General features: G+C 46.2%; 1 protein-coding gene across 1 annotated transcript in view; it reads right to left on the bottom strand.

The window, feature by feature from the left end:
- flnba (filamin B a) overlaps positions 1-27,500 on the bottom strand; it is a 108,304-nt gene that overhangs the window by 12,979 nt on the left and 67,825 nt on the right. Inside the window, exons 23-41 of the mRNA XM_083661785.1 lie at positions 27,053-27,367; positions 24,409-24,520; positions 23,515-23,715; positions 22,944-23,117; positions 22,429-22,591; positions 21,403-21,563; positions 20,514-20,681; positions 19,950-20,073; positions 19,025-19,178; positions 17,371-17,560; positions 14,796-15,043; positions 13,935-14,021; positions 12,993-13,098; positions 11,292-11,432; positions 7,514-7,645; positions 4,899-5,072; positions 2,263-2,421; positions 1,096-1,299; positions 437-589 (exon numbers count right to left, since the gene is read on the bottom strand). Of these exons, the coding sequence (XP_083517911.1) occupies positions 437-589; positions 1,096-1,299; positions 2,263-2,421; positions 4,899-5,072; positions 7,514-7,645; positions 11,292-11,432; positions 12,993-13,098; positions 13,935-14,021; positions 14,796-15,043; positions 17,371-17,560; positions 19,025-19,178; positions 19,950-20,073; positions 20,514-20,681; positions 21,403-21,563; positions 22,429-22,591; positions 22,944-23,117; positions 23,515-23,715; positions 24,409-24,520; positions 27,053-27,367 (3,166 nt within the window). The remainder of the gene's footprint in view (positions 1-436; positions 590-1,095; positions 1,300-2,262; positions 2,422-4,898; positions 5,073-7,513; positions 7,646-11,291; positions 11,433-12,992; positions 13,099-13,934; positions 14,022-14,795; positions 15,044-17,370; positions 17,561-19,024; positions 19,179-19,949; positions 20,074-20,513; positions 20,682-21,402; positions 21,564-22,428; positions 22,592-22,943; positions 23,118-23,514; positions 23,716-24,408; positions 24,521-27,052; positions 27,368-27,500) is intronic.

Raw genomic sequence — 27,500 nt, 5'->3', positions numbered from 1 at the left:
ATCCATATCAGAGTTCTTGAAAAACACTATATAAATGCCATGTACTGTATATTATTATTATTAGTATTATTATTAGTATTAGTATTATCATCATCATCACTGTGTCCCTACTTGGTGCAAATGCTGTTTGAAGGCAACCTAATCAAGGTTACATTAGAACAGCTGTGAAGTAGAGTGATATACATACAGTGATGCGTCCTGTGATGTTATACTAAATATATGCTGTTATACTAAATATATCATAATTGAAAGTATTACACAGACTCAGTAATGTATTTTGATTAATTTCAGTTACTTTCAAATTACTTTGCTGTGTTTTAGGTAAAAAGCTATTGAAAACATCTAAGGTTTTAAAAATGATAATGACAAAATTTTCATTTTCCTGACAACAATCATGTTGTCGGAGATGGCGAGGTGGGGGGCTGGCGTCCCTCACCCGGTACGTGCTCCTCAGCGAAGCGGATGGAGACGATGTAGTTTCCAGGTTCGGTGGGACAGTAGGTCACCCCGCACGTCCCGTCCTCCAGGTCCTCCGTCTGGATGTCCACCTTACTGGGACCCTCGATGGACAGAGCCAGGCCACCGTAACCTGGGAACACAATATAAAGAGAGCATTAGTTTATATATTAATTACAGTCAACGGTCTAGTTCGCATATGTCTTTTGTTGTTGTTTAATTTGGTTTTTGTTTCTTTGTTTTTTATTTTATAATTCTGCATCCCCATATGATATGACGCCAGCTTTTTGCCAATTATGATTGGTTGTCAGCAATCTCCTGAGATAACTCCGCCCACTGTACCTCTACTTTTTCAAACTGCCCCCAAAAAAAGCAAATTGATTTTTTTTTTTTAGATCAGAGTATAAGTGAATTTGGTACAGTATACAGTTTATATGCATTCAAGACCACAAATTACATATTTATACAAGAGCATCACTGAATTGCCTTGGCAGGGGCTTTAATGTAGAAAGTGTATATAATGGAATTATGATTGATACTTTTGATAATAAAAGAGAATTGGGCCTTTATAACAGCAAATAGTAATAATAGGATAATGATATTGATGTTTGGGTGAAGTGCTGATGGTGAGAGACTGACCGGCATCCTGTGTGTCGACCTGGAAACAGGCATTTTGGAAGGTGTGTCCTTGCAGCAGCCCCTCCCCCCGGGCCTTGACCCGCCCCGCGTCGCCGATCTCCGACTGGACCACCGTGATGCTGAGCGGACTGTTGGCCACGTGACGGCCGCTCTTCAGGATGCTCACCTGGTGCTCCCCCACCTCCCGCGGGATAAAGGAGATACCTGCGTGGGAAGGGGGGGTACAGAGAAGGTAAATATACTGTAGGACCGCAGGAATGAGTCCGGAAGACTAGATGTACATGAGCACTTCTGGGGCCATATCTTACACAAGGGCGAGGGCAAGCATCATCTTTGCTAGTTTCTAGCGCTCAAATCTCCCTTTTATTCTTTTAACGACCACTGAAACACGTTCTTTGATGTACTGACCCAGTGGTAATTAAAAGGATTTTTTTTTATTTTGAGCACTAGAAAAGAGCAAAGATAATGCTTGCTCTTGCCCTGGCTCCTTTTTCAAAGTCAATGTGATTTTTGTATGGGGATTCTGGTTAAATGCTTGAAGTAAGGTCTGTGGTTATGAAAAGTTTATGAAACGGCAAGATGATCTTCACAAATGAGGACCACAAAAGACGCACAATGGGGAGTCAGTCAGTCAGTCAGCCATCTGTGAAAACAGATGGGGAGAAAAAGTTTCGGCAGCTGTGCATTTGTTGTTACAATGCACATTTCGGCCACAAGAGTCCACCACTACCCCCATGTTAGGGCTAAAAGCATTGATGTTATCTTCCAGGTGAGTTTTCATTATTTCTTCATGCACTCTAAACACAAAGTGCATTATTATGTTGTCTGTTAGCAAATGATGTAACATTCCTGTCATGTCTATGTTGTCTAAATGAAAACTCAACACTCAACAACAAACACAGCCTCTCAGGGTCTCTGTATTGCTCTCATTTGCTTTAAGCATCATCTACTAAATATCCAAAATGTAGCGTGTATGTTTTTGTATGTGTTACTGTGTGCGTGTGTTTGTTTGTTTGTTGGTGTGTGTCTGTGTGTGTGAGTGTGTGTGTGCGTGTGTGTGTGTGCATGTGTCTGTGTGTGTGTGTTTGTTGGTGTGTGTGTGCGTGTGATCATGTGTCTGTGTGTGTGTGTGTGTGTGTGTGTGCATGTGTCTGTGTGTGTGAGTACCGATGTGGTTGTTGGCCATCCTCTTGAGCAGGCAAGGTTCGTCGCGGCCGGACGGGGCCTTGATGCTGGCGGTCAGCAGGCTGAGGTCGCTCTCTGTGATGTCCAGAGAGAAGTCTGCTGCCGAGCCCAGCTTCACCTGGGAGCGCCGCGCCATGTTTGCTACACACACACACACACACACACACACACAATTTGGAGATATGCTTACTGTGGAATAACTGTACACACACGCAGGCAAATGCGCACGGACGCAGGCAAACGCGCGCACCACACACATATCTGTATAACACTTTGTTTATGATCCTGTTATACATATACTGTGAGCAATGCAAACCGGAGTCAAATTCCTTGTATGGGTAAATACTTGGCCAATGAAGCTGATTCTAATTCTGAATACTGGGAAGTACCACGACCCTCGCGTCCAAAAACATCCCCAGGTTGGAGGTGGAGTGGTGCGTGAACCTCCAAAAATACCCCCAGGTTGGAGGTGGAGTGGTGTGTGAACCTCCAAAAACATCCCCAGGTTGGAGGTGGAGTGGTGCGTGAACCTCCAAAAACATCCATGGAGTGGTGTGTGAACATCCAAAAATACCCCCAGGTTGGAGGTGGAGTGGTGTGTGAACATCTAAAAATACCCCCAGGTTGGAGGTGGAGTGGTGCGTGAACCTCCAAAAACATCCATGGAGTGGTGTGTGAACATCCAAAAATACCCCCAGGTTGGAGGTGGAGTGGTGTGTGAACATCTAAAAATACCCCCAGGTTGGAGGTGGAGTGGTGCGTGAACCTCCAAAAACATCCATGGAGTGGTGTGTGAACATCCAAAAACATCCCCAGGTTGGAGGTGGAGTGGTGCGTGAACCTCCAAAAACATCCCCAGGTTGGAGGTGGAGTGGTGCGTGAACCTCCAAAAATATCCCCAGGTTGGAGGTGGAGTGGTGCGTGAACCTTCAAAAACATCCCCAGATGGAGGTGGAGTGGTGCGTGAACCTCCAAAAACATCCCCAGATGGAGGTGGAGTGGTGCGTGAACCTCCAAAAACACCCCCAGATGGAGGTGGAGTGGTGTGTGAACCTCCAAAAACATCCCCAGGTTGGAGGTGGAGTGGTGCGTGAACCTCCAAAAACATCCATGGAGTGGTGTGTGAACCTCCAAAAATACCCCCAGGTTGGAGGTGGAGTGGTGCTTGAACCTCCAAAAATACCCCCAGGTTGGAGGTGGAGTGGTGTGTGAACCTCCAAAAACACCCCCAGGTTGGAGGTGGAGTGGTGTGTGAACCTCCAAAAACATCCCCAGGTTGGAGGTGGAGTGGTGCGTGAACCTCCAAAAACATCCATGGAGTGGTGTGTGAACCTCCAAAAATACCCCCAGGTTGGAGGTGGAGTGGTGTGTGAACCTCCAAAAATACCCCCAGGTTGGAGGTGGAGTGGTGCGTGAACCTCCAAAAACATCCCCAGGTTGGAGGTGGAGTGGTGCGTGAACCTCCAAAAACATCCATGGAGTGGTGTGTGAACCTCCAAAAATACCCCCAGGTTGGAGGTGGAGTGGTGTGTGAACCTCCAAAAATACCCCCAGGTTGGAGGTGGAGTGGTGTGTGAATATCCAAAAATACCCCCAGGTTGGAGGTGGAGTGGTGCGTGAACCTCCAAAAACATCCCCAGGTTGGAGGTGGAGTGGTGCGTGAACCTCCAAAAACATCCATGGAGTGGTGTGTGAACCTCCAAAAATACCCCCAGGTTGGAGGTGGAGTGGTGTGTGAACCTCCAAAAATACCCCCAGGTTGGAGGTGGAGTGGTGCGTGAACCTCCAAAAACACCCCCAGGTTGGAGGTGGAGTAGTGCGTGAACCTCCAAAAACATCCCCAGGTTGGAGGTGGAGTGGTGCGTGAACCTCCAAAAACATCCATGGAGTGGTGTGTGAACCTCCAAAAATACCCCCAGGTTGGAGGTGGAGTGGTGTGTGAACCTCCAAAAATACCCCCAGGTTGGAGGTGGAGTGGTGCGTGAACCTCCAAAAACACCCCCAGGTTGGAGGTGGAGTGGTGCGTGAACCTCCAAAAACACCCCCAGGTTGGAGGTGGAGTAGTGCGTGAACCTTTGCAATAATAGAGCCGAGGGCAGCGTTTTTTCCATCAAGCGACACGCAGCTCAGCCTGTTGGCTGATACACGGAGCAGGTCATGGTCAGGTCAGGACAGCTTCTCACTGAGAAAACAAACTATCTGATGTTCACTCGCTCCCTCGCATCATGTCCGCTTAGGAATCAGTGTCATAGTCAGAGAGACTCCAGTCACAATTTTAAAAGACTTGATGCATGAAGAGAAGACTTGAGATAACTTCTGGTCAGAGTTGTGACCAAGTCAACTTTGCTCCAGTTCCCAAGTCAGTCTCAAGTCTAAATAGAGATTACCAAGTCAGTCTCAAATCTAAATAGAGATTACCAAGTCAGTCTCAAGTCTAAATAGAGATTACCAAGTCAAGTCTCGTCTAGATGTAGAAGTCAAGTCAGAACAAAACAAGATCAAACAAATCATGCCTTTAGAAACCTGTTTAAGTCATGAAAGCACAAGTCAAAAAGTCAAGTCCCAAGTCACCAGAAACCAAGTCCAGTCAAGTCTCAAGCTATCAGAACAGAACTCACGGATGATCCTGGCGCTGAAGGGGCTGCCTGCGATGTGCTTGTCGTTGTAGCGGACCAGGATGTTGTAGTCTCCAGGCAGAGTGGGCAGGTAGCTCACGCTGCACGTCCCATCCTTGTTGTCCACACAGCTGATCTCCGCTTTGGACGGACCCTCTATGGCAAGATCCAGACCTCCTGAGAGAGACAGACAGACATCAAGATCCAGACCTCCTGACAGAGACAGACAGACATCAAGATCCAGACCTCCTGACAGAGACAGACAGACATCAAGATCCAGACCTCCTGACAGAGACAGACAGACATCAAGATCCAGACCTCCTGACAGAGACAGACAGGCAGGCAGACAGACAGGCAGGCAGTCAGGCATGCAGACACACAGACAGACAGGCAGGCAGGCAGACAGACAAGCAAACAGGCAGGCAGTCAGGCATGCAGACACACAGACAGACAGGCAGGCAGGCAGACAGACAAGCAAACAGGCAGGCAGTCAGGCATGCAGACACACAGACAGACAGGCAGGCAGGCAGACAGACAAGCAAACAGGCAGGCAGTCAGGCATGCAGACACACAGACAGACAGGCAGGCAGGCAGACAGACAAGCAAACAGGCAGGCAGTCAGGCATGCAGACACACAGACAGACAGGCAGGCAGGCAGACAGACAAGCAAACAGGCAGGCAGTCAGGCATGCAGACACACAGACAGACAGGCAGGCCGACAGACAGGCAGGCAGACAGACAGATAGACAGGTAGGCATGCAGACAGACAGACAGGCAGGCAGTCAGGCATGCAGACACACAGACAGACAGGCAGGCAGACAGACAGGCAGGCAGACAGACAGACAGGCAGGCATGCAGACAGACAGACAGACAGGCATGCAGACACATTACCCCGCTCGCCGGACGCTTCTGGCTCATACTGAGCGCATTAGCGCCCGGCGAATGCAACGCATTTCACATTTTAGATTTTGCCATTTTCACATCTGGGTCTAAAATGCCTGCTCCTACCTGAGTCTTCACGTGAAGTGAAGACGCTATCCGATGTCCAACATCCTCTTCTTTTAATAACACCTAGTTGTTGCATTCAAAATGTTGCATAAAATCCACTTTTCTGTCGCTCAAAAACCGAAAACCATATATCTGGAGCAACCCGGAACAACGACTCACTGTTTACTCAACAATGCCCCCCACACTTCCGAAATGGTATTGCACCTCCCATTTCTGCATTTGTGCAGAAACGGAGGTGCAATACCATTGCGGAAGTGTGGGGGGCATTAGTGAGTAAACAGTGAGTTGTTGTTCCGAGTTGCTTCAGATCAGAGAAGAAGAAGGAGCGGTGCTCCAAATCCATGGTTTTCGGTTTTTGAGCGACAGAAAAGTGGATTTTATGCAACATTTTGGATGCAACAACTAGGTGTTATTAAAAGAAGAGGATGTTGGACATCGGATAGCGTCTTCACTTCACGTGAAGACTCAGGTAGGAGCAGGCATTTTAGACCCAGACGTGAAAATGGCAAAATCTAAAATGTGAAATGCGTTGCATTCGCCGGGCGCTAATGCGCTCAGTATGAGCCAGAAGCGTCCGGCGAGCGGGGTAAGCAGACACACAGACAGACAGGCAGGCAGACAGACAGACAAGCAAACAGGCAGGCAGGCAGACAGACGATCAGACAGACGTTCAGACAGACAATCAGACAGATATATGATACACGTCTGTACTACAAACTGCAGGATAGTGCTGCAATGAACAATTATTTTAATCTATCGATTATTTTCTCGATTAATTGATTAGTTGTTTGGTCCATAAAATGTCACAAAGTGGTGATAAATGCCGAGCAGTGCTTGATAAAGTCCTCAAATGTCTTGTTTTGTCCACACAACCAAAAGTTCTTCCGTTTACACTCATAGAGGAGTTTTTCTATTCTATTCTAAAGAAACCAGAAAAGATTCATATTTAAGAAACTGGAATTAGTGAATCTTAAAAAAAATTACTCAAACAGATTATCAAAATAGTTGCTGATTAATTTAACATTCAGAAAATGTACATACTGTAGTACAAACACCACTGCTACTGAGAAAATAAATATTACTTCTACTACTTGTTTAAGATTACTACTATGACTATTATCATTTATAACAAATACCATAGAGACCCATTTCACAGCAACCTCGTTAATGTTATTGTTACAGCTGCTTTACCTCCTGCTTTACCACCTCAAAAGGTTGCTGTGAAAAGGGCCTATGGACCCATTTCACAGGAACCGTTTTGAGGAGGTAAAAGCAGGAAGTAAAGCAGCTGTAACCAATACTATTAATTACGGTTCCATTCCGTTTAGGTGTTCTAGTGCCAGGGCCCTGATGATTATTATAGGTTACACCTGCTTTACCACCTCAAAAGGTTGCTGCGAAAAGAGCCTATAACTGCTATGACTATTATTACTACTACCAATACTAATGCAATGGTACTGCTATGACAAGTAATGCTATGTGTAATGTAATGCTATTTGTAATGGTATAGTACTACTGGTGGTAGTAGTAATGATTACTACCACCACCAGTACTCCTCCTCCTACTACTAGAGGACTCCTGGGTGCCTCGTCCTCCTGGTGTGCTTGTACCCTCGGATGCGTCCTCGGTGAACACGGTGAACGTTGCCGTCTTGTTGGCGACTCCGTAGCTCAGACCGGGACCGTAGGCTGTGACACTGGGGCTGCTGCTGGCATGGTTCACATAGAACTGGAGAGGAGACTCTGCAACACAAATAACACACACATGCAGGCACGCACGTGCACGTGCACACACACACACACACACACACACACACACACACACACACACACACACACACACACACACACACACAAAGAAGATGAATACACTTAAACCTCGAGGCTGAAGGGCTTGCGACCAGAAAATTGTAAATCCCTTAGATGGTTTTAAACTTGACAACATAAACATTGTAAACTGCCCCTAGCTAACTTCCTGTTGCAGTGTATAGGTCTATGATGCTAACACAATAGCTGTCAGGAAATAAGCTAGGTTTGAAACTGTTCCCCAGCAACACAATTCAGTGAAAACCGTCTTTACAGCAAGAAATCTGTGAGGAAACTGTGGCCGCTAAAGGGTGGTGGACTTTCTGTGGACCGACCGACCAACAGAGCCACCTATAAAGCTGCTGGTCGCTGCTGAAAATGAAATGAATTGTGAATTGATTTGTAGGCGCCATTACTTCATTCATATAATAAGAGAAAGCTCCTTAGGGGAAGGCTCATTAATGTCTCATTGAATGGATGTGATTGGAGGTCTGGAGACAGTTTGTCTAACATCTCCAGCGTAGAGAGAGAGAGACTTGTATTCATCAAATATGACTTTTGTTTAATAGTGGAATTTAATTTCATTCATGGTTTACCACCACACACACACACACACACACACACACACACACACACACACACACACACACACACACACACACACACACACACACACACACACACACACACACACACACACACACACACACAGAATAGACAAAGGCCCCATTCACATTTTCATTGAGAAAAATACCTCAGACTGGATCACACTTACTCTGGCTATTAACACACACACACACACACACACACACACACACACACACACACACACGGAAATCTGGTGATCAAAGCAGTGTGTGCGTGTGTGTGTGTGTGTGTGTGTGTGTGTGCGTGCGCCCGCGCGTGTGATGGAAACGTCAACCAAATCCTTGATACATCTCTCTCATACATGCACTTGCGTGCACACACACACACACACACACACACACACACACAGATTCTCAGGGTGTGATGTCACAACACGCTGGTGGTGGTTAATGGTTTTCTCCCGCTGGCTGGAAAAGAACAAGATATTGCACACGCACGCACGCACGCACACAATCGTGATTTCTCTCAGATGTGCCTCCCGTTCAGACAGATTTCTATCCGACCTGAAAACAGTCAGGCCGATCACAACCATTTAATATGGGGGCGGGTTTTGATTGGATGACTGACAGAGGAGGGGCGGCTGTAGCTCAGGAGGTAGAGCAGGTCGTCCACTAATCGCTTTGGATAAAAGAGGTTGGTGGTTCGATTCCCGGCTCGTCCAGTCTGCACGTCGAAGTGTCCTTGGGCAAGACACTGAACCCCAAATTGCTCCCGTTGGTGTGCCAGCACCCTGCGTGGTAACCTGCCGCCATCGGTGTGTGAATGGGTGAATGTACCTACTGACTGTAAAGCGCTTTGGATAAAATCGCTATATAAATGCAGGCCATTTACCATTTACCATTTACCAGAGGAGCGCGGTGACATTTTTGTAGACAAGCAAATGGGGAGACATGTTTGGCGTCCACGGTTTTCCAAGAAAACCTTATGGGGCTTGTTGTGTCGTGGATGAAGTAGTTCTCGTTATGTACAAATGGTAAGTAAATCCTGCCATGCCAAACATCTGTGTATTACATTGAACGAGAAGCCATATGGATGTTGGAAGTAGCTACCAAGACTTGTAGCCTACTGGTAGATACTGGTACTGTAGATACTGTGCGTGTGCGCTAGCTTAGGTTAGGGTAAACAGCGCCGTTCTGCAGATCGGTCTGGCCTCCGGCCCGCCCCCATGCAATTTTCAGAAATTACAAAGTGCACGGGCCAATCAGGGACCTGCCTCGTAGTTGACAACGTAACCGGCCAATCATGGACGCCGCTGGAGTGGCAACACAGTATGGTGGCTGGCTCCCGAAGCAACGAGCAGTGACGTCAAAGACGATGGGATTCATGCAAGACTAGTGTCCTCTAGTAAGAGAGTGGCGTCAGTGGAGGACCAAAATGCGAGACTCATTAGCCAATGAACAGCCAGGAATGGGTCTCGCGCTACTTTTGCATGCTAAAATAAAGCCAATAATGTACAATTTGATTCATTTCAAGGGATGAAAAACCCTTTCAAAGTACAACACTGTCTATTTTGCTGCAACTCCACAGTGCTGCTTTTTTTACTCAAGAGTTCCACTTTTTACTTCCTGGAAAAAAACTGGTCCATTGGAGTGAATGGAGATGTCAGAACTCTTCTATTATACGGCTCTGTGCAAGACGACCCAACTTCAACTCACTTCCTGTCATTCTGTCACGTGGGTTTTGCCCATGGTTTTCCTCGGACACGCCCACTTAGGAGACTTGCGGCAGGTCTGAGTCAATGGTTGACCACGCCCATTTAGGAGACTTGCTGCTACCATTTAGAATTGGCGGAGCCTGTGGTGACCCGTCTATAGTCATATCATATCTATGATGCGCAGAATCTGACTCAAATAACACCAATTACACAAGAACAAGAGTATGCACCAGCTGCGTTTCTCTGCCGATTAGGCGACGCTGATTGGCTGAAGGCGTTGTCTGTCAACAGAAGTACTCCAGAGTCCAGACTGATATGTAGACAAACAGAATGTGAGGATGGTTTGAACCAGGACACACTGTGTGTTATTGCAGAAATAGACTCAATAACATCAAACAAACAGGAACAAGGGGAGGCTATGCACTAGCAGTGTTTCAGGGGAGGCTATGCACTAGCAGTGTTTCAGGGGAGGCTATGCACTAGCAGTGTTTCAGGGGAGGCTATGCACTAGCAGTGTTTCAGGGGAGGCTATGCACTAGCAGTGTTTCAGGGGAGGCTATGCACTAGCAGTGTTTCAGGGGAGGCTGTGCAGTAGCAGTGTTTCTCAGTGGAAAAGACGTTTTCGCTGTTCTTCTAAAGTCTGATTGGTGCTGATTGGCTGAAGGAGTTTGTCTGTCAAGGCAAGCACTTTCACCCACTGAAAGCGCTGTAGGTCACGTGAACAGGATGGTTAAACCCTCCCCCCCCCACCCACCCCACACACACACACACAGAAAATGACTAACGAGGAGGAAATGACAGCTGGATCATGGAGTGAAACCAGATGATCGGAGCAGCTCGTCATGTCTGAACCACAGCCTGTGGAGCAGATGGAGCGGTGAGCGTGACGTCACCCGCCGCCTGCAGCTCGCCGCTGTGAGCTCTGACATGAGCTGCCCTCAGGGGGGCAGTAAAGTGCTGCTGTGAGCTCTGACATGAGCTGCCCTCAGGGGGGCAGTAAAGTGCAATCTTATCTTATGACACAACGTGATCGTTCTTCAATATTACGCAGTCCAAATTAAAATACAAGCCAAAACCATCCATCCTCATTGCTGAGCGCTGAGCAGAGCTGGAGGAGGAGAGGAGGCCTGTGTGTGTGTGTGTGTGTGTGTGTGTGTGTGTGTGTGTGTGTGTGTGTGTGTGTGTGTGTGCTGGCGTGTGTGCGTGCGTGCGTGTGTGTGTGTGTGTGTGTGTGTGTGTGTGTGTGTGTGTGTGTGTGCGTGTGTGTGTGCGTGTGCTGACCTGGGATGTGTGTGCCGTTGTATCTGATGTGCATCTCGTGCAGGCCGGCCTCAGTGGGGGAGTACTGAACCATCACGGTCCCATCCAGGTTGTCTGAGATCAGAGGCTGAGCTGATTTACCTGACGGCATCAACACCTCACCTGAGAGAGAGAGAGAGAGAGAGACAAAGAGAGAGAGAGAGGGAGAAGAAGAGAGAGACAGACAGAGAGAGGGGGGGTGCAGAGAGAGGGGGGGGCAGAGAGAGAGAGGGGGAGAGAAAAACAGACAGAGAGAAAGGGAGAGACAGACAGAGAGAGAGAGGGAGGGAGAGACAGACAGAGAGGGACAGACAGAGAGAGGGAGTCAGACAGACAGAGAGGGACAGATAGGGAGAGACAGACAGAGAGGGACAGAGACAGAAAGAGAGGGAGAGAGCGAGAGAGAGAGGGGGGGATTATGATGAATAGAATTGAACAAATAATACTTTTTTGTAAAACTGTGTGAATAATCCACACAAATTTGCACTTGGTGTGAAACAGCTTTTAAAGCTGTGAAGTCTGTCTCACTGTGAAAACTGAGCAGATGAGTCTGTTAGCAAAGTGTCAGAACTCAACTGAAAGCTAACATTACTAGCAACGAGGCTAACGTAGTTCCATCAAGCTGTACTTCTCTCTCTAGCTCTTCTAGTCAACATTAGCACGTTAGCATGTTAGCAAATCAATGGCAGCACAGAGACAGAGAAGCTGCTTTGGTTCTTGCTGCTCAGCGTGAGTCGCTTCATACAGAAGCTAGTCCAACGGCTCACAGCAAGATGGCCGCCGCTCTGACCATACTGTATGAATCACTCTTTGCCTGTCTTTCTGTCTGTCTGTCTGTTTCTCTTTCTGTCTGTTTCTCTTTCTGTCTGTCTGTCTGTCTGTCTGTCTGTCTGTTTCTCTTTCTGTCTGTCTGTTTCTCTTTCTGTCTGTCTGTCTGTCTGTCTGTCTGTTTCTCTTTCTGTCTGTCTGTTTCTCTTTCTGTCTGTCTGTCTGTCTGTCTGTTTCTCTTTCTGTCTGTCTGTCTGTTTCTCTTTCTGTCTGTCTGTCTGTCTGTCTGTTTCTCTGTCTGTCTGTCTGTTTCTCTTTCTGTCTGTCTGTCTGTCTGTCTGTCTGTTTCTCTTTCTGTCTGTCTGTCTGTTTCTCTTTCTGTCTGTCTGTCTGTCTGTCTGTTTCTCTGTCTGTCTGTCTGTTTCTCTTTCTGTCTGTCTGTTTCTCTTTCTGTCTGTCTGTCTGTTTCTCTGTCTGTCTGTCTGTCTGTTTCTCTTTCTGTCTGTCTGTCTGTTTCTCTTTCTGTCTGTCTGTCTGTTTCTCTGTTTCTCTGTCTGTCTGTCTGTCTGTCTGTCTGTCTGTCTGTCTGTCTGTCTCTCTTTCTGTCTGTCTGTCTGTCCGTCTCTCTTTCTGTCTGTCTGTCTCTCTTTCTGTCTGTCTCTCTTTCTGTCTGTCTGTCTGTCTGTCTCTCTTTCTGTCTGTCTGTCTGTCTGTCTGTCTCTCTTTCTGTCTGTCTGTCTGTCTGTCCGTCTCTCTTTCTGTCTGTCTGTCTCTCTTTCTGTCTGTCTGTCTCTCTTTCTGTCTGTCTGTCTGTCCGTCTCTCTTTCTGTCTGTCTGTCTCTCTTTCTGTCTGTCTGTCTCTCTTTCTGTCTGTCTGTTTCTCTTTCTGTCTATCTGTCTGTCTGTCCATCTCACCAGTGATTTCTCCCTTCCTGAAGGAGAAAGGTATCACCATGTCAAAAGGTCTGAAGCCACTCCCATTAATGCTGTTGCTGTTTGGCTGGTAGTTGTCTGGTGTCACCTGGAGAGAGAGAGAGAGAGAGAGAGAGAGAGAGAGAGAGAGAGAGACAGACAGACAGAGACCAGAGACAGAGTTAAACTTGTTATTGAACACTAAAACGACTTCCTACTGTTCCCGGTCACCTGTATTATACATGCTGCTACTTCCAAGCCCTGCCCACCCAGGAGCATTCTTGGAAGTGTAGTACGATGGAGCAGGGAGATGATGATGATGATGATGGTGGTGGTGATGAGGTGAGTCTGGGTGAAGCAGCCACAGCGATGAAGGATGCAGTGAGGAAGAGGAGGAGAGAATGAGAGAGAGAGAGAGAAAGAGAGACAGACCACCACAGCAACCCCTGGAAAAAACGGGCGGGAAACCCCAAACACCCGTAACTGCCGCAACGCCCTCGACAACGCCTCTCACAGGCAATGTGGGCTTAATTTCTTACGTTCATGTTGTTCGATGTTTGCTGCAATCCCATTGGCCAAGACAAAGAGTGAAGAGAGGAGTAGCAACACGGGGAAGCAAAGCGGTTGAGACAGTACACTTTAGAGTGGAAAGAGAGAGAAATTTAACCAGGAGCCATTCACCTGCAGAGAGAGAGAGAGAGTGTATGTGTGTGAGTGTGTTTGAGAGAGAAGTGTGTGTATTTTAATGTGTGTATCGTAGTATTTGTACGGTTGCAGGTGTGTGTACTGCTGTGCGTGTGTGTGTGCGTGTGTGCTTGCGTGTGTGAGAGAGAGGTGTGTATTTTAATGTGTGTATGGTAGTCTGTGTGTGTGTGTGTGTGTGTGTGTGTGTGTGTGCGTGTGCGTGCGCACACACGCCCATGTGTGTGTGTGCGTGCGTTGTACCCAGGGCTGGAAGCCAGCTCCAGGGGGAGGAGCCTGTTGCTGTAGAGACGTCTGCTGTTCCATCATGGGAACAATCTCATCAGTTGCCTGAAGACACGACAGTAAAGGTTAACCTCTGACCTCACTCACACACACACACACACACACACACACACACACACACACACACACACACACACACACAGGCTAAAACATGGATGGTTGCATCATCGAAAAAGTCTTGTCTGTAACCTAAAGGCAGGAAGTCAAGGGTTAATCTTTCACCAACCCTCCAAACACACACACACACACACACACACACACTGTTAGAGCTGCAACGATTAATCGATTAATCAAACTCCATCTTGCCACGCTCCAACTATTGGTTTGAATCTGAACCACCAGTGGTTCACACCAATCAGCATCCTGTGAGGCAGCTATGGGCGGGCTTTATGTGTGACGCCAGATTGGATGGTTCATCCAATCAGCTGCAGTATTTTTTTTAAACGCTTGCCCTTTGAAACAGTTTCCCGAGCGACTCGTTCCCATATGGTTATGTGAAAAGCAACCATCTGGGAATCCATCGGTTACAAAAATAAACTATTTTTTTTCTAACCACTGGGGGCAAGCTCGTTTCAATATGTGAATAACTGGAACCGGAAATCAACTTGCCCGGCCGCGCCCATTTATGCTAATCTTACCGACCGCTTGCGCTATTATTAGGAGCGCTATTATCCCACTTTTTGTTCGACCATGCCAGCAGATTTTCATGCACACCGAAAATCTGTCTTGAGAGATTCGGCCGGGTCAGGTTAGAAAATGACCCCCGAACCGCAGTTTAAGAAACACTGACATAAAGACAGATCTGCGTCCATCTCTCACCATGACTTTGAAGGGGCTGCGGGGCACGTTCTCCCCTCCGAAGCGGACGTAGATGACGTAGTTCCCGGGCTCCGGCGCGGTGTAGAAGATATCCCAGGTCCCGTCCTCGTTCTCCATCACCTCCGCCTCCACCTCACTGCCGTCAGGCTGCACCACCACGCAGCACACCCGGCCCTTCCCGGCCGCGGCCGCGTTCACCACCAGACCCAGCTCACAGCCCACCGCCACCTGAGGCCCCACCCCCGGCCCTGTGGGGGGAGGAGAGGGGAGGAGCCACTCCGCTCAGTCACTGATGACATGTTTTTTGGTCACTCATGATTCAGTAGCTGCCTGTTTGTCTTGCTTCCAGGCTTAACACTTTTTATATAAGGATTTTTTGAAACATCTATGGAGAAAATGAATAGGGAATTCTTTGATGGAATGGGAACTGAGGAAAAGTGTTGAGGTCTACACCAGATAGAGTTACACATTATGTAACTCTGTTTCAACCTGACACAGCCAACTGCCACAGTCACATATTTTACCTTGGTATTTAAAATATGTGCCACAAACACATATTTTACCTCGTATTTAAAATATGTGCCACAAACACATTTTACCTTGGTATTTAAAATATGTGCCACAAACACATTTTACCTTGGTATTTAAAATATGTGCCACAAACACATTTTACCTTGGTATTTAAAGGAGAATTTCGTTTTTTTTTCAACCCTATTTTCCACACTGTATGTGTCTAAGGGACTCATCGTGACATATTTTTTTCAAATTTGTCGAGTACTCACCGAGATAGCCTTGTTTACAGCTCGAGCAATGTGCTCAAACAACTAAACAGTGTAACTACACAGGGCAATCCCGCACCGCATCGTCAATACACGTTCGCTAATAAAACTGCTTGGGGAAGGCTCAAACTGTCAATAGTGTCTGGCAACATGGAAACGATTATACATGAGTATTATTCTCCGGGATTTACTGTCGGACAGTTTGAGTCTCCCAGCGGCAAAACAAGCAGTTTTATTAGTGAACGTGTATTGACGATGCGGTGCGGGATTGTAGTTACACTGTGTAGTTGTTGTACTTTGCTCGAGCTGTAAACAAGGCTATCTCGGTTGAAAAAAAACGAAATTCTCCTTTAAGCGCCATATAGTATTTAAAATGTGTGCCATAATGTCATATTTTAAATACCAAGGTCAAATAATATGTGACCATGGCATTTATGTGAGGTTGAAACAGAGTAACATGTAATTCATTTCTGGGACCTGACAAGCTGCGGATGGATGATGGGAATAAACCATCCTTATGTCAATATATAAGCAAGCAAGGTGATGAACGTTTCGCCTAGAAGGCTTCTAGGCGAAACGTTCATCACCTTGCTTGCCCACAATAAATAAGATATTTTTTCTTAAACTGTGTGTGCCGGGACATCTGTCACCTACTAGTATCCTCCGACCCAGGCACCCGTATACTTTTTATATATCTTTATGGGAGTCGTGCTTGCTAACTGTTTTTCCTAATATATAAAATCAGCCCATTTTCAAGAGTTACATGTAATGTAATCAAGGTAAAATATTAAAGAGTAAATCCTGCATGAAGTGAGTGAATTCTGCACTACAGATTCATTGCCTCTTTATTATCTATTAACTCTGTTTCCAATGCACAGTGATTAGGGGTATTTTATTGTCTGCAGTGTTCAGAGTCCAGCGGGAGGGAAATCCAGTGTGCCCTCTTACACCAGGCGGTACGGTAGAAGTCAAACCAGCATCAACCAATATCCACAGAGCAAGAAGGAAGCAGGTTTAAGCTTAACAGAGCAAAGGCAACACACTTTCACTCACTGTAATCATGAGGTTTTTCACATGACCACAGTGTTTTCTGTTGAAATAACTGCTTTTATACTCCTACCGTATTTCTTCTATAAGGAGTCCATTAAACTCCAGGAGTGTGGTCACAACTAACAAATAAAGGCCGACCCCAAATACAGGCTGGGGAAAAAAGAAAAAACTAAAGAAAAAAGAACAGATACCGATAAACTCCTGGTGCCTGTGATATAATGTAATTGTAGTTTGTAGTAACGAGCACGTGCTACGAGATGGCAGCATGCCATGAGATAATGTCTTAAGTAAGGTCGAGAAGAGCCGCACTATTCAATTATTTTAGGGGAACTCCCTGGAGCATGCCCTCATTGATTACCGCAATTATAAATAATTACAGTAAAAATTAAAAAATAAATAAATAAAAAGGAAAAAAGGCTAAAGAACCAAAACAGAAGCAGATTATTTTAAAAAAGGAGGCTTGGTACTAAAATATGAGCAAAAATACATATCAAACAGGAGGGACTAGAAATAAAGGCCTGTCTCTAAAGGCCTGCAACCGTCTGCAGTTGAGGTAAATAAAGGCCAATATTAGAGGTAATACGGTATGTGCTTTCCATTTGTCTCATCTGTATCCTTCTCTTCTGTCCAGTTTAATTCTGTTGAATCTCTTGTGTCTGCTGCTGTAGCTACGTGTCCATCTTCACACAGGATAGTTTTATAGAAAATGACGTCTGTTTTACCAACGTGTCATCACAGTGACGTACCGGTGACAGTGCACTTGCTGGCGTCTCCGGTAGCCGTGGCTCGGACTCGGTACGGCGAGGCAGGGATGTCGTCGCCGCCGTACTTGATGACGATGGTGTAGCGGCCCGCCCGGTCCGGGACGTACCACACCCGGTACGTACCGTCACCGTTGTCGTGGATGTTGGTCCGCTTGGGCTTAGCGTCCTGGTCCTGAGGGGGGAGGGAGCAAAGAAGGGAGGTTTGACTTGCCAGAGCTATGTATGTTTTTCATTTTCTGTATGTGACACTATGACTAAGTGTCACAGATGTGCCTACTATGCTTTTGGAACAGTGTTTGGTTGCAGTAAGCGATTACTCCACTGGGTGGCGCTTCTTGATTTTTTTTTTTCTTTTACAGCAGATTGAGTGCCACTCCCAGTCTGTCTCCGGACAAGTCGTGTGTGTCTTCATTAACGACTTGGTAGATGTTAAACTATATCAACCTACATTGGCATTATTATTGACTCTGATCTAAATTTCAACTCCCACATCAAGCTTATAAGAAAATCTGCCTTCTATCATCTAAAAAATATAGCAAGGATTAGAGGCTACATGTCCAAACAAGATCTTGAAAAACTAATTCATGCTTTCATTTCTAGCAGGCTAGACTACTGCAACAGTCTTTTCAATGGTCTTCCCAAAAAAGCTATTAAACAACTACAGCTCATTCAGAATGCGGCTGCTAGAGTTCTAACAAGAACCAAGAAAGCTGAACACATTACACCAGTTCTCAAATCCCTGCATTGGCTGCCAGTAAATCTTAGAATAGACTTTAAAATTCTGCTAATAGTTTACAAATCTCTCAACGGGTCAGGCCCACACTACATCTCTGAAATGCTTCTACACTATGAACCATCCAGATCCCTGAGATCTTCAGGCACTGGTCTACTAATTGTCCCGAGGACCAAATCAAAACATGGTGAAGCCGCGTTCTCCCACTATGCCTCTCATAACTGGAACAAACTCCCTGAACACATTAGATCTGCCCCTACTCTGCCTATTTTTAAATCCAAGCTAAAGACCTTTATGTTTACTCTTGCTTTTAACTGCTACTAAACTACTGCCTCTCTCGGCCTGTAATTTAAAAAAAAGATTCCTGTACATTTCCAACAAATGGACTGTACATGTAATAATAATACTGAAGAGTGCCTTGTAACTTATTTAAAACAGAAATAATGTTTCATGTTTGTTAATTTGAGTATATATTTTAACTAAAACTGTCGGCTGTGTTTTTTATATGTGCATTGCTTTGCTGCTTGTTTTTTTCGATTATTTTTTGTAAAGCACCTTGAATTGCCTTGTGTATGAAAGGTGCTATATAAATAAAATTTGACTTGACTTGACTTGGATGTTGAGAGATTATAGTCACGTAGAGGCATTGTATGGTTGACAAGTATAGGTGAATGAATAAAGTGGTACATGAAATCCTACTACTAATACTGAATTCATCAGGCTCTGTAGCCTACTGCTATGCTATCCAGGAGCAACTTTCCTAAAGCTAATGTAAGTTAAGCTAAGAGTGACACAACCAAACTTGTTAAAATGTGTGTGTGTGTGTGTGTGTGTGTGTGTGTGTGTGTGTGTGTGTGTGTGTGTGTGTGTGTGTGTGTGTGTGTGTGTGTGTGTGTGACTGACGGTGATGAGCACAGACAGCTGGCCCTGGCCGGCGTCCTTGGCATCGATGCTGAACTCCACGGGGAAGCTGGCTGGGACGCCGCTGGTCAGACCGGGACCGCTGGCTCTCACCTTACTGGCATCATGAGTCGGCAAAACCCGGAACTTAAAGGGACTGAGACACAAAACAACAACATCCACACTGTGATCAAATCATTGGGCTCGGGAGACCACATCGTTGCGCATTGCATTCTGGGATTTGTTTTCCGTGACATTGTTTGATTTTTCTCTTGTTTACAACAGTAACTCATAATTCATAATTCATAATATTGCCTACAAGAGGACGCTACCAGCTGGCATTTTCAAGCTCCACTTCCTTTGCACCGTGAGACCCATTGTTGCAGCCTTTCACACAACTCGGCCGACCCGCTCGCCAATACAAGGAAGTGAACGCAAAGAATGACTCGAACGCAAAGAAAACACCAGCACAGACAACGCAACAAAGATTATGGCAAAAGTGGGTGGGTCTCCAGAGACGTGACATCATGTTCTCGAGCCCAATTGTAATCAAATTTGCCATGACACTTATAGAGATCCAAAGTCCCTCCCCTTACGGTAGAGCCCTATGCGAACCACGTCTGATCAAATATGCATGGTGGTGAATGGTGAGAGACAATATTTTTTTTATCCCGTTTGAATTGTGCCATGAGAGAGAGAGAAAAAAAAACAATGATCACACAAAAAAAAGACTAAAGCGCCCACCAAAAACGTCTGGCTACATCTTATCTTATCTAATATGGCAGCTTTTTGTGCCAGTTTTATCATTATTAGATGGCTCAAAGTCAAGAGAGACAGGAAAGATGGGGAGAAAGCAGGGGGATGACATGTGACAGAGGGCATGGGCCTGGGATTGGATCCCAGGACATCAGGTGGACATATCAGGTACCTGCGAGGCACGTCCTCGTCTGCATACTTGACGGCCACAGAGTACGGCCCCTCCAGAGAGGGCGTGTAGGACACAGTGTGAGTCCCATCCCCATTGTCCGTCACCTCCACTGGCTCTGCGAGACCTACACACACACACACACACACACACACACACACACACACACACACGTCAGCTGGGTCTGGACTATTAACCGTTCAAGGAGTCTAATCTAACTGTACTGCACTGAGAGTGACGGTAAAGGCATTGTTCATCTTGTTTATGTATGGGCAATACGGCAAATAGGCAAATCTCTCAAAAAGTTGGCCTATCCCTTTAACTTTCCCTCAATTGTTTCCCTAAATCTGCTGTGGCAGAAAATGGCAGAGTCCACTATACTGAAGGAAAAGACTGAAGCTGATTCTAAAGCACAATTCTAGTGAAATATAAAATATCCTAGTAGCACCACCGCTACAACGAGTACAAGGCTGCTACTACTCATCGACGTAAAAAGATATATATATATATATTATATATATATATAGCATATATATCTCAATGCTACTACTACAGTCAGTCGGTCACCTTTAGGAGCGGTGACGGCCACGGCCAGCGGGGCCACGCCGGCCTTGCTGCAGTCCACTGTGAAGGATTGTGGGATGTTGGCCCTGACCCCTGACCCCACCCCGGGACCAGACACCTTCACCTTGCTGCAGTCCACCACGTCCTGCGCCGCCACCTTGAAGGGACTTCCTGAAACACCCCACAGACCACAGGCTCCGATTAATTAGGTGTTGTGGGGAGGGGGGGGGGGGGGGGGGGTGGGGGGGGGACAAGGGCTGTAGAAGCAATGTTGTTATACACACACACACACACACACACACACACACACGTGTGAAATTTAAAGATACAGAATATTTCTCTTAGCACAACATTGTCTGTTGACAGCTTCGCAGGCTAAGTGGGTGATGTGGTTACAGCACCAGCCTTCCCACACACACACACACACACACACACACACACACACAAGCAGCTGTCAGTGGAAGGTGTTTTAGCAGGCGACACGCTGAGCGTTTCCTGGAGAAAGTCAATTAAGTTAAAGCAGAGCTTTTAAACGTCAGCCTGTAACATAGACCACATCTTCAACTACAACATCCACCGCTTCTTCTAATGCCAGCCAACAACATCATCATCTTTATTTTAACCAAAAACACCAACCGCCTCTTTTAGCATCACTCAGTAAAACATGTTTATGTGAGGGAATGTGGGCAGAGTGTGATGTTATGAGCAAATAAACATGAAAGTATCTCCGGGCTTACTAGTTGTAACTGAGATATCCGCAAAAAGAAGGAAAAAATCCAAGTTGGAAGTTGCAAGTTACAGACTTTGCTACTACATCTGCGAACTTCACATGTAGCTTTAGCTAATCACTACCAGCTAACGTGGCGTGGGGTGTCATGGCGTGCAGTCTGACCGGAGATGTGCTGTCCTCCGTAGGTGATGTTGACGTCGTACAGGCCGGCGCAGTACGGCACGTACTCCACGCTGCAGCTGCCGTCTTTGTTGTCCTTACAGGACATCTTGGACTCCGATGGGCCCTCCACCGTGATGCCCAGCCCGCCGATACCTGCCCCTCTGGACCGGGACAACACAAACCACATCAGAGAGAGAGAGACAGAGACAGACAGACAGAGAGAGAGAGACAGACAGACAGAGAGAGAGAGAGACAGACAGACAGACAGACAGACAGACAGACAGAGAGACAGAGAGAGAAAATGAGAGAGGGAGTGAGAGAGAGAGACTTTCTTTGTCATTAAAATCTTCCCCAATTGAACCAATACTTTTGGAAAAAGTTTTAGAAACACAGATACAGTTCTGTCAAAACCTGACCTGGTCTGTAATCAAAAGTTCTGGGGACGGCTTATACATTTAACAGGAACCCATAATGATATTTTTATCATCTTTCCATCTGTTTCTGAATACATTTTTTGTATATATTTTCAAATCATATGTATTTTCATTGAGCTCTTTTCTTTGCTCCAGTATGTTCTACTTTTACATTTACATGACTCCACATTTGTTCACTATTTATTTGAGTGATTTGATTGTTTTGATTGTTTTTTATAGTTTTATCATTTTATGCTATTGTGCCTGTTTTATTGCCTACTTTATATTCTATTTGCATGCTTATATTATAGTTTCTGGAGGTTGTCAGGAAGGACGTTAAAGAGGTCAAGATGGAAATATGTAAAGAAGAGAGGGATGAAAAGAGTCAAATCTTTTTGATCCCTTTTTGTTTTTTTTCCTGAAAATTAGAAAGGCTCAAAAGCTGATTTACATTTTTTGAACTGCCCTCCTTATTTGAGGAAGTATTCAATATTTATGATCATTACGTTTTGAACATACAGTGTTTTACTCATTGGATTCCTTTCTAGTTCTACCCCGGTCCCACCGATTATGGAAAACAGAATGGAATGGCATGTTGTAGCGGCGCCCCCACCTGGTGATGATGTTGAAGTGGTTGGGTGTGTCGGTCAGGGCCTGCTGGAGTCCGGGGCCGCTGGCCAGCACCCTGCTGGGGTCGCATCCTTCCGACACAGACACCCGGAACGGACTCTTAGGAACTGGGCTGCCGTCATACAAAACCCCTACGCTGTGGACACCTGGAAAACACACGCACGCACGCACAAAACTGCATTTGAGTGTTGTTGAGTGTAGGCAAAGCCTTCCTTTAAAGAGATACTCAACACTTTTTCCACTTTTTTCTGCTGAAAATCAATATATATTGGAAATTAGCTGTGTTTTTGAGGAATCCAGGTCAAAGTCCTGACATTTACTGTAAATCTTGTCGTTGTCGTCCTGAATCAAATGATGTGTGGCACTTGATGCTGACTGCTAGAATAAGTTAGAGTAACATCCTAAATACAAGAGAGTCAGGGGCCCCAACATTTGTTCTAGGTCTTTGAGGGTGAAAGAGTCTTGGACATGTGTCACTCGCAGCTCGGGGTGTGGTACCGTTCTCATAAGGCGTGTACTCGACGGCGTAGGTCCCGTCACCGTTGTCGGTGACCAGGCAGTCTGTGAGCGCTCCGGACGGGTTCCTGACCTCCGCCTTCACCTGGGCACCTCCTCGCCTGCTCACAGACCGAGCGTCCACTGTGAAGGCCGTGCTGGCCTCTCTGAACACCGCTGAGGGAGGGAGAAGGTGTGCTTCAGATCAGTTAATAGTTAAGTTAAGTTATAATTAAGTTAAGTTTAGTTAAGAACACCGCTGAGGGAGGGAGACTAAATGAATGACTGCAAAACAGTTTACAGTTTTCTGATCTACTACTGATTTTGCAATGATACAAAGGTGGTTGAAAATCAGCGGAGTGTTCCTTTAAGTACAGTAACAAAGTATTCGTACTTCGTTACTTCCCATCTCTGGAATTGATTGATTGAAACCTTTATTTATTTATCGAAAAGAACATTGAGGTTTTGCCCTCATTTGCAATGCAGTCGAGATGACAAACAAGTTCAACAATTTAAACACATATAAAGCACATAATAAGAAAAATACATTTAAATAAAGTGGGAGGATCATCACCTCGTCCTTCCACTCCGGGTCCGAACACCTTGACCATGGAGGTGTCGACGGCAGGATCCACCACCACCTTGGCGGGGAAGCCGGGCACCGTCTGGCCGCCGTACCTCAGCAGCAGGGTGAACATGCCGGAGGTCAGGGGGACATAGGTGACCGTGTACGTCCCGTCCTTGTTGTCCACCACCTCCGTCTGAGCCTTAACACCTGCAGGAACAAACAAACGCTTTGGCTTTGACACTTCTTCACTGGTGGAAAACAGCCCAGAGTCTCCTGGAGGGTTTCCTCATCCTCAAGGGGAGCTTCTGACTCATGGCCTACTTGAAAATCTCAAAAATGTTCACGGCCCACATCTGACCATAAACAGTACGGAATACAGAGGCCAAATAATGTGTTCTCAGAGCACTTTTTATTTGAATGATCAAAGGAGCTGTCCATCAGCACCACACAGCAATCACAAACTAAAAGTGAAGGGCTGCCTGCAATGGAGAACCGCAGGAATGAGTCCAGAAGTCTACTTCCGAGTCGTTCCGGGTCGGGCTTTTTTTAAAGGAGTGGTTCCCAAAATTGTTAAAGTCCTGTCCCCCCTCAAACATCCAACTTCCTGCTGTGAACCCCCCTCCCCTTCAGAGGGTACTACAGAGTTTTTTTTACGTACCCCCAACGTAACTGCGAGTAACCCTAGGGGTACCTGTACCCCATTTTGGGAATAAGTGGTTTAAAGGATCACAGGGCAAAAAGGTTAAGAAGCACTGGTCTAGGAGTTGAGAAAATGATCTGCTCTCTCAGTCTGATGAAAGTAGAATAACTCAGAAATGCCTGGTGGTCAAGCTTAAAATAAGGCTGTGTTTATGATGTAAGTGGTGTGCTGTAAGCTGGTGTTAGGTGTGATGGGCTCACCGGTAGCGGGTCCAGATCCAGTAGGACTGGTGGAGTCCAGGGCGTCCTCCAGGCTGAGCTGGCCTGGTCCGGCCTGGGAGCAGTCCACATTGACCACACTGGTCTCTCCAACCTGGACACACAGGCACAGAGCACTGTGGATTCAACTGCTCTTGACAAAATACACTTATTGTACAATGAGTACAATAAGTGTGCATGGGGGTGAGTAGATAATAATATGTGTGCAGTAGTGATGCGCGGGTCAGGTTTTTTTAAGGCCCGCCCCAACCCAACCCATCATTGGAGCCAGCCCGCCCCGCCCGCCCTGTTAAAATATCTGAAAATTCCGAACCCAGCCCAACCCAGCAGCCCGCAACGGCCAATTTAATGTAATATGTCTCCGGACGCAGGAGGAGCACAGCAGAGCTTCCAAGGTGTGCAAAGCAGCTAATAACTCTGTCTCTCCCCCCCCCCCACCCTCTCTCTCTCTCACACACACACACACACACACACAGACACTCACATGCTGCCCTGCGCGACAACAGTTGTAGCCTAGGCCTGCTCTGGATGAGTTGCGCTGCTGCTTTCATGTCGGCCTTTCTTCAATTAATCCATGGTCTTCAGATAGCGCGACCGACTACGTTTCCCCAAAGTGTGGATGGCGTGACCGCGCAGTGTTTCAAATGGAGGTAGCAGGTAGAGGTAGGCACTAGGCAGGCTACAGAAACAGTTCTTATTCTTCCCCATTTATTTTTATTACCTCATGCGCTCTCAATTGGCCATGTTGCAGTAGTAGGCTAAACGTAGTAGTGCAGCAGGTGCGCACACGGCTTGCAGATACGGCTAGACTCGCTGTCTGATTTCTTTTAATTACCTCATGCGCACTCAATTGTTCACAGCCTACTCACGTTGCAGTAAAGTTGACAAATAGATCACAATTGAGTCCACAACAGAAAATCTGCGGTGGCATTATATGGACACTTCAAATAATAATTACAGCGAATAATACTTCCAAAATGTTTGTTTTGAGACCACATAGGCTACCTCATTGAAGCGTTTCTTTACTCCATGTAGGCTATAGAGTGCAGCAGGAGTCTGTCTGATTGTGTGTACCTACGTGTGAGAGAGAGTTAACATCTTTAAGGTTAATTACTCTGCGTGTTTCATTGCTCTAAATTATTTAATAATGTTGCTTTGTCACGTTCTGAGCCTGCCCCGCCCGCACCCGCGATATTTTCATAATTTGCCAACCCAGCCCGCCTGCGGGGCAGCCCAGCCCACGGGACCCGGCGGGTTCTGGGTGACCCGCGCATCACTAGTGTGCAGTCATCAGTACAATGCATGCTCCTCATGGCAAACGAGGAAGTAACTTTGGTTACTCTTTGTTAGTTCGGTTACTCTTTGTTAGTTCTCGGTGTGTGGATTTACTTTGGAAATGTGTGTTTCACGTAACTTTGGATGATTATTTCATCGCATGGTGAGTACACGAGTCACAACATGTACATGCGAGTGTTTCTGGCGCTGTTGGAATGTGTATTTTGGGCGACTGAACGGGAGGAGGTAAAAGTACCATAGACTGCCATTGTAGCGCTAAGCTAAGTAGCATGAGGGCTCTACCACTGTTGGTACTGCACACACATTGAAGATAAAGGCATCCGCATTCTACATTTAATATCGGCAATATGGCAAATAGGCGAATCTCCAAAAATGTTGGCGTATCCCTTTAATATAGTTCCAGAAATGGACCCAAGATGGCGCCTCTTTCCTCTTTGCACTATTCATCTTATCAAGCATTGACTGATATGAGGCTGTTTGGTGTTTGCCCGTATTATTCTGGTGGCAGTGGTGGTTCCTACCATAATTATAGAAAAGTTTGCATTTGTTATTCTTTGTATTTGTGTTGTATTAATTAACATACTAATAAACATGATCTTAAATTGGGTGAATTTCCCTTTCGCCTCTCTTAAGTGAAGATTTCAGCTAAAATAGGGTGTAAATTACATATTTTCAAGTCAACTTGGCATCTCAGGGCTTGTGGAGACTTGGATTCGCCAGATGATCAGTATGGAGGCATTCTATCTCTTTTTTTTTACGTTTGAAAGTTGGTCACCATCCACTAGGGCTGTGAATCTTCACTGGCCTCACGATTCGATTACGATTCATCTGTCAACGATTCGATTCGATTCCACGATGCATCTCAAAGTATTGCAGCTCCAAGTATCAAATCCTCAATTTTCTGTATTATTACTGCACATGGCTACTTTTTCCTCAATTAATACAAGCAGTCAAATAAATATCAAGTCCCTTTTTTACTTAGAAAGTGTTTTAAAATCTGAATGTCAACAGAAATTTAAACATAAACGATTCAACGATTCATCTGTCAATGATTCGATTTGATTCACACCTCCGCATCTCGATGCATCGATTATACGATTAATTTTGACACCCCTACCATCCACGTCATTTTTTAGGAGAATTCTGCAACAGTGTTTTGCTGTGAAACTCCACAAATGTTTTGTGGACTAACAAACTTCACCCATCCTTGCATCGGCATGGGGGTGAGTAGATAATGACTGAACTTTCAGTTTGGTGTGAACTACTCCTTTAAGATATAAATATCTACTATATATTTTGCAGAACAACAACCCTAAACCCCTCCGCTCACCTTGGCTCTCTTCAGCCCCGCCCCTGAGGCCACCACCTTGGAGGGGTCAAAGGGCATCTGGATGTCGGCTCTGAAGGGCGAGCCTGGGACGTGCTCCTCCTCGAACAGGATGTTGACCAGGTAGTCCCCGGGCTCGGTGGGCAGGTAGGACACAGAGCAGGTGCCGTCCCCGTTGTCCGAGCACTCGATCTTGGCCTCGGTCGGCCCCTCCACCGTCAGGCCCAGACCCCCCGTCCCAGCACCTTTGGTGTCGATGGTGAACTCTGCCGGGCTGCCGACCAGACCGCCTTTCAGACCGGGACCGAACGCCTTCACCTGGAGGGAGGAGACACTTTATAATTGCCTGAGACCTGACTTGGGATCAGAAAGAGGTCAGAAAAAAATCCCACCCTGGAAGACTGGAATAAAACGGAACAGAACAGACGAGGTGTCCAATAGGTCTCACATC

The sequence above is a fragment of the Poromitra crassiceps genome, assembly GCF_964638095.1.
Source record: "Poromitra crassiceps genome assembly, chromosome: 27".
NCBI lineage: Eukaryota > Metazoa > Chordata > Actinopteri > Beryciformes > Melamphaidae > Poromitra > Poromitra crassiceps.
Note: the sequence above shows the minus strand (reverse complement) of the source record. Positions and strands in the feature narration are given on the sequence as shown.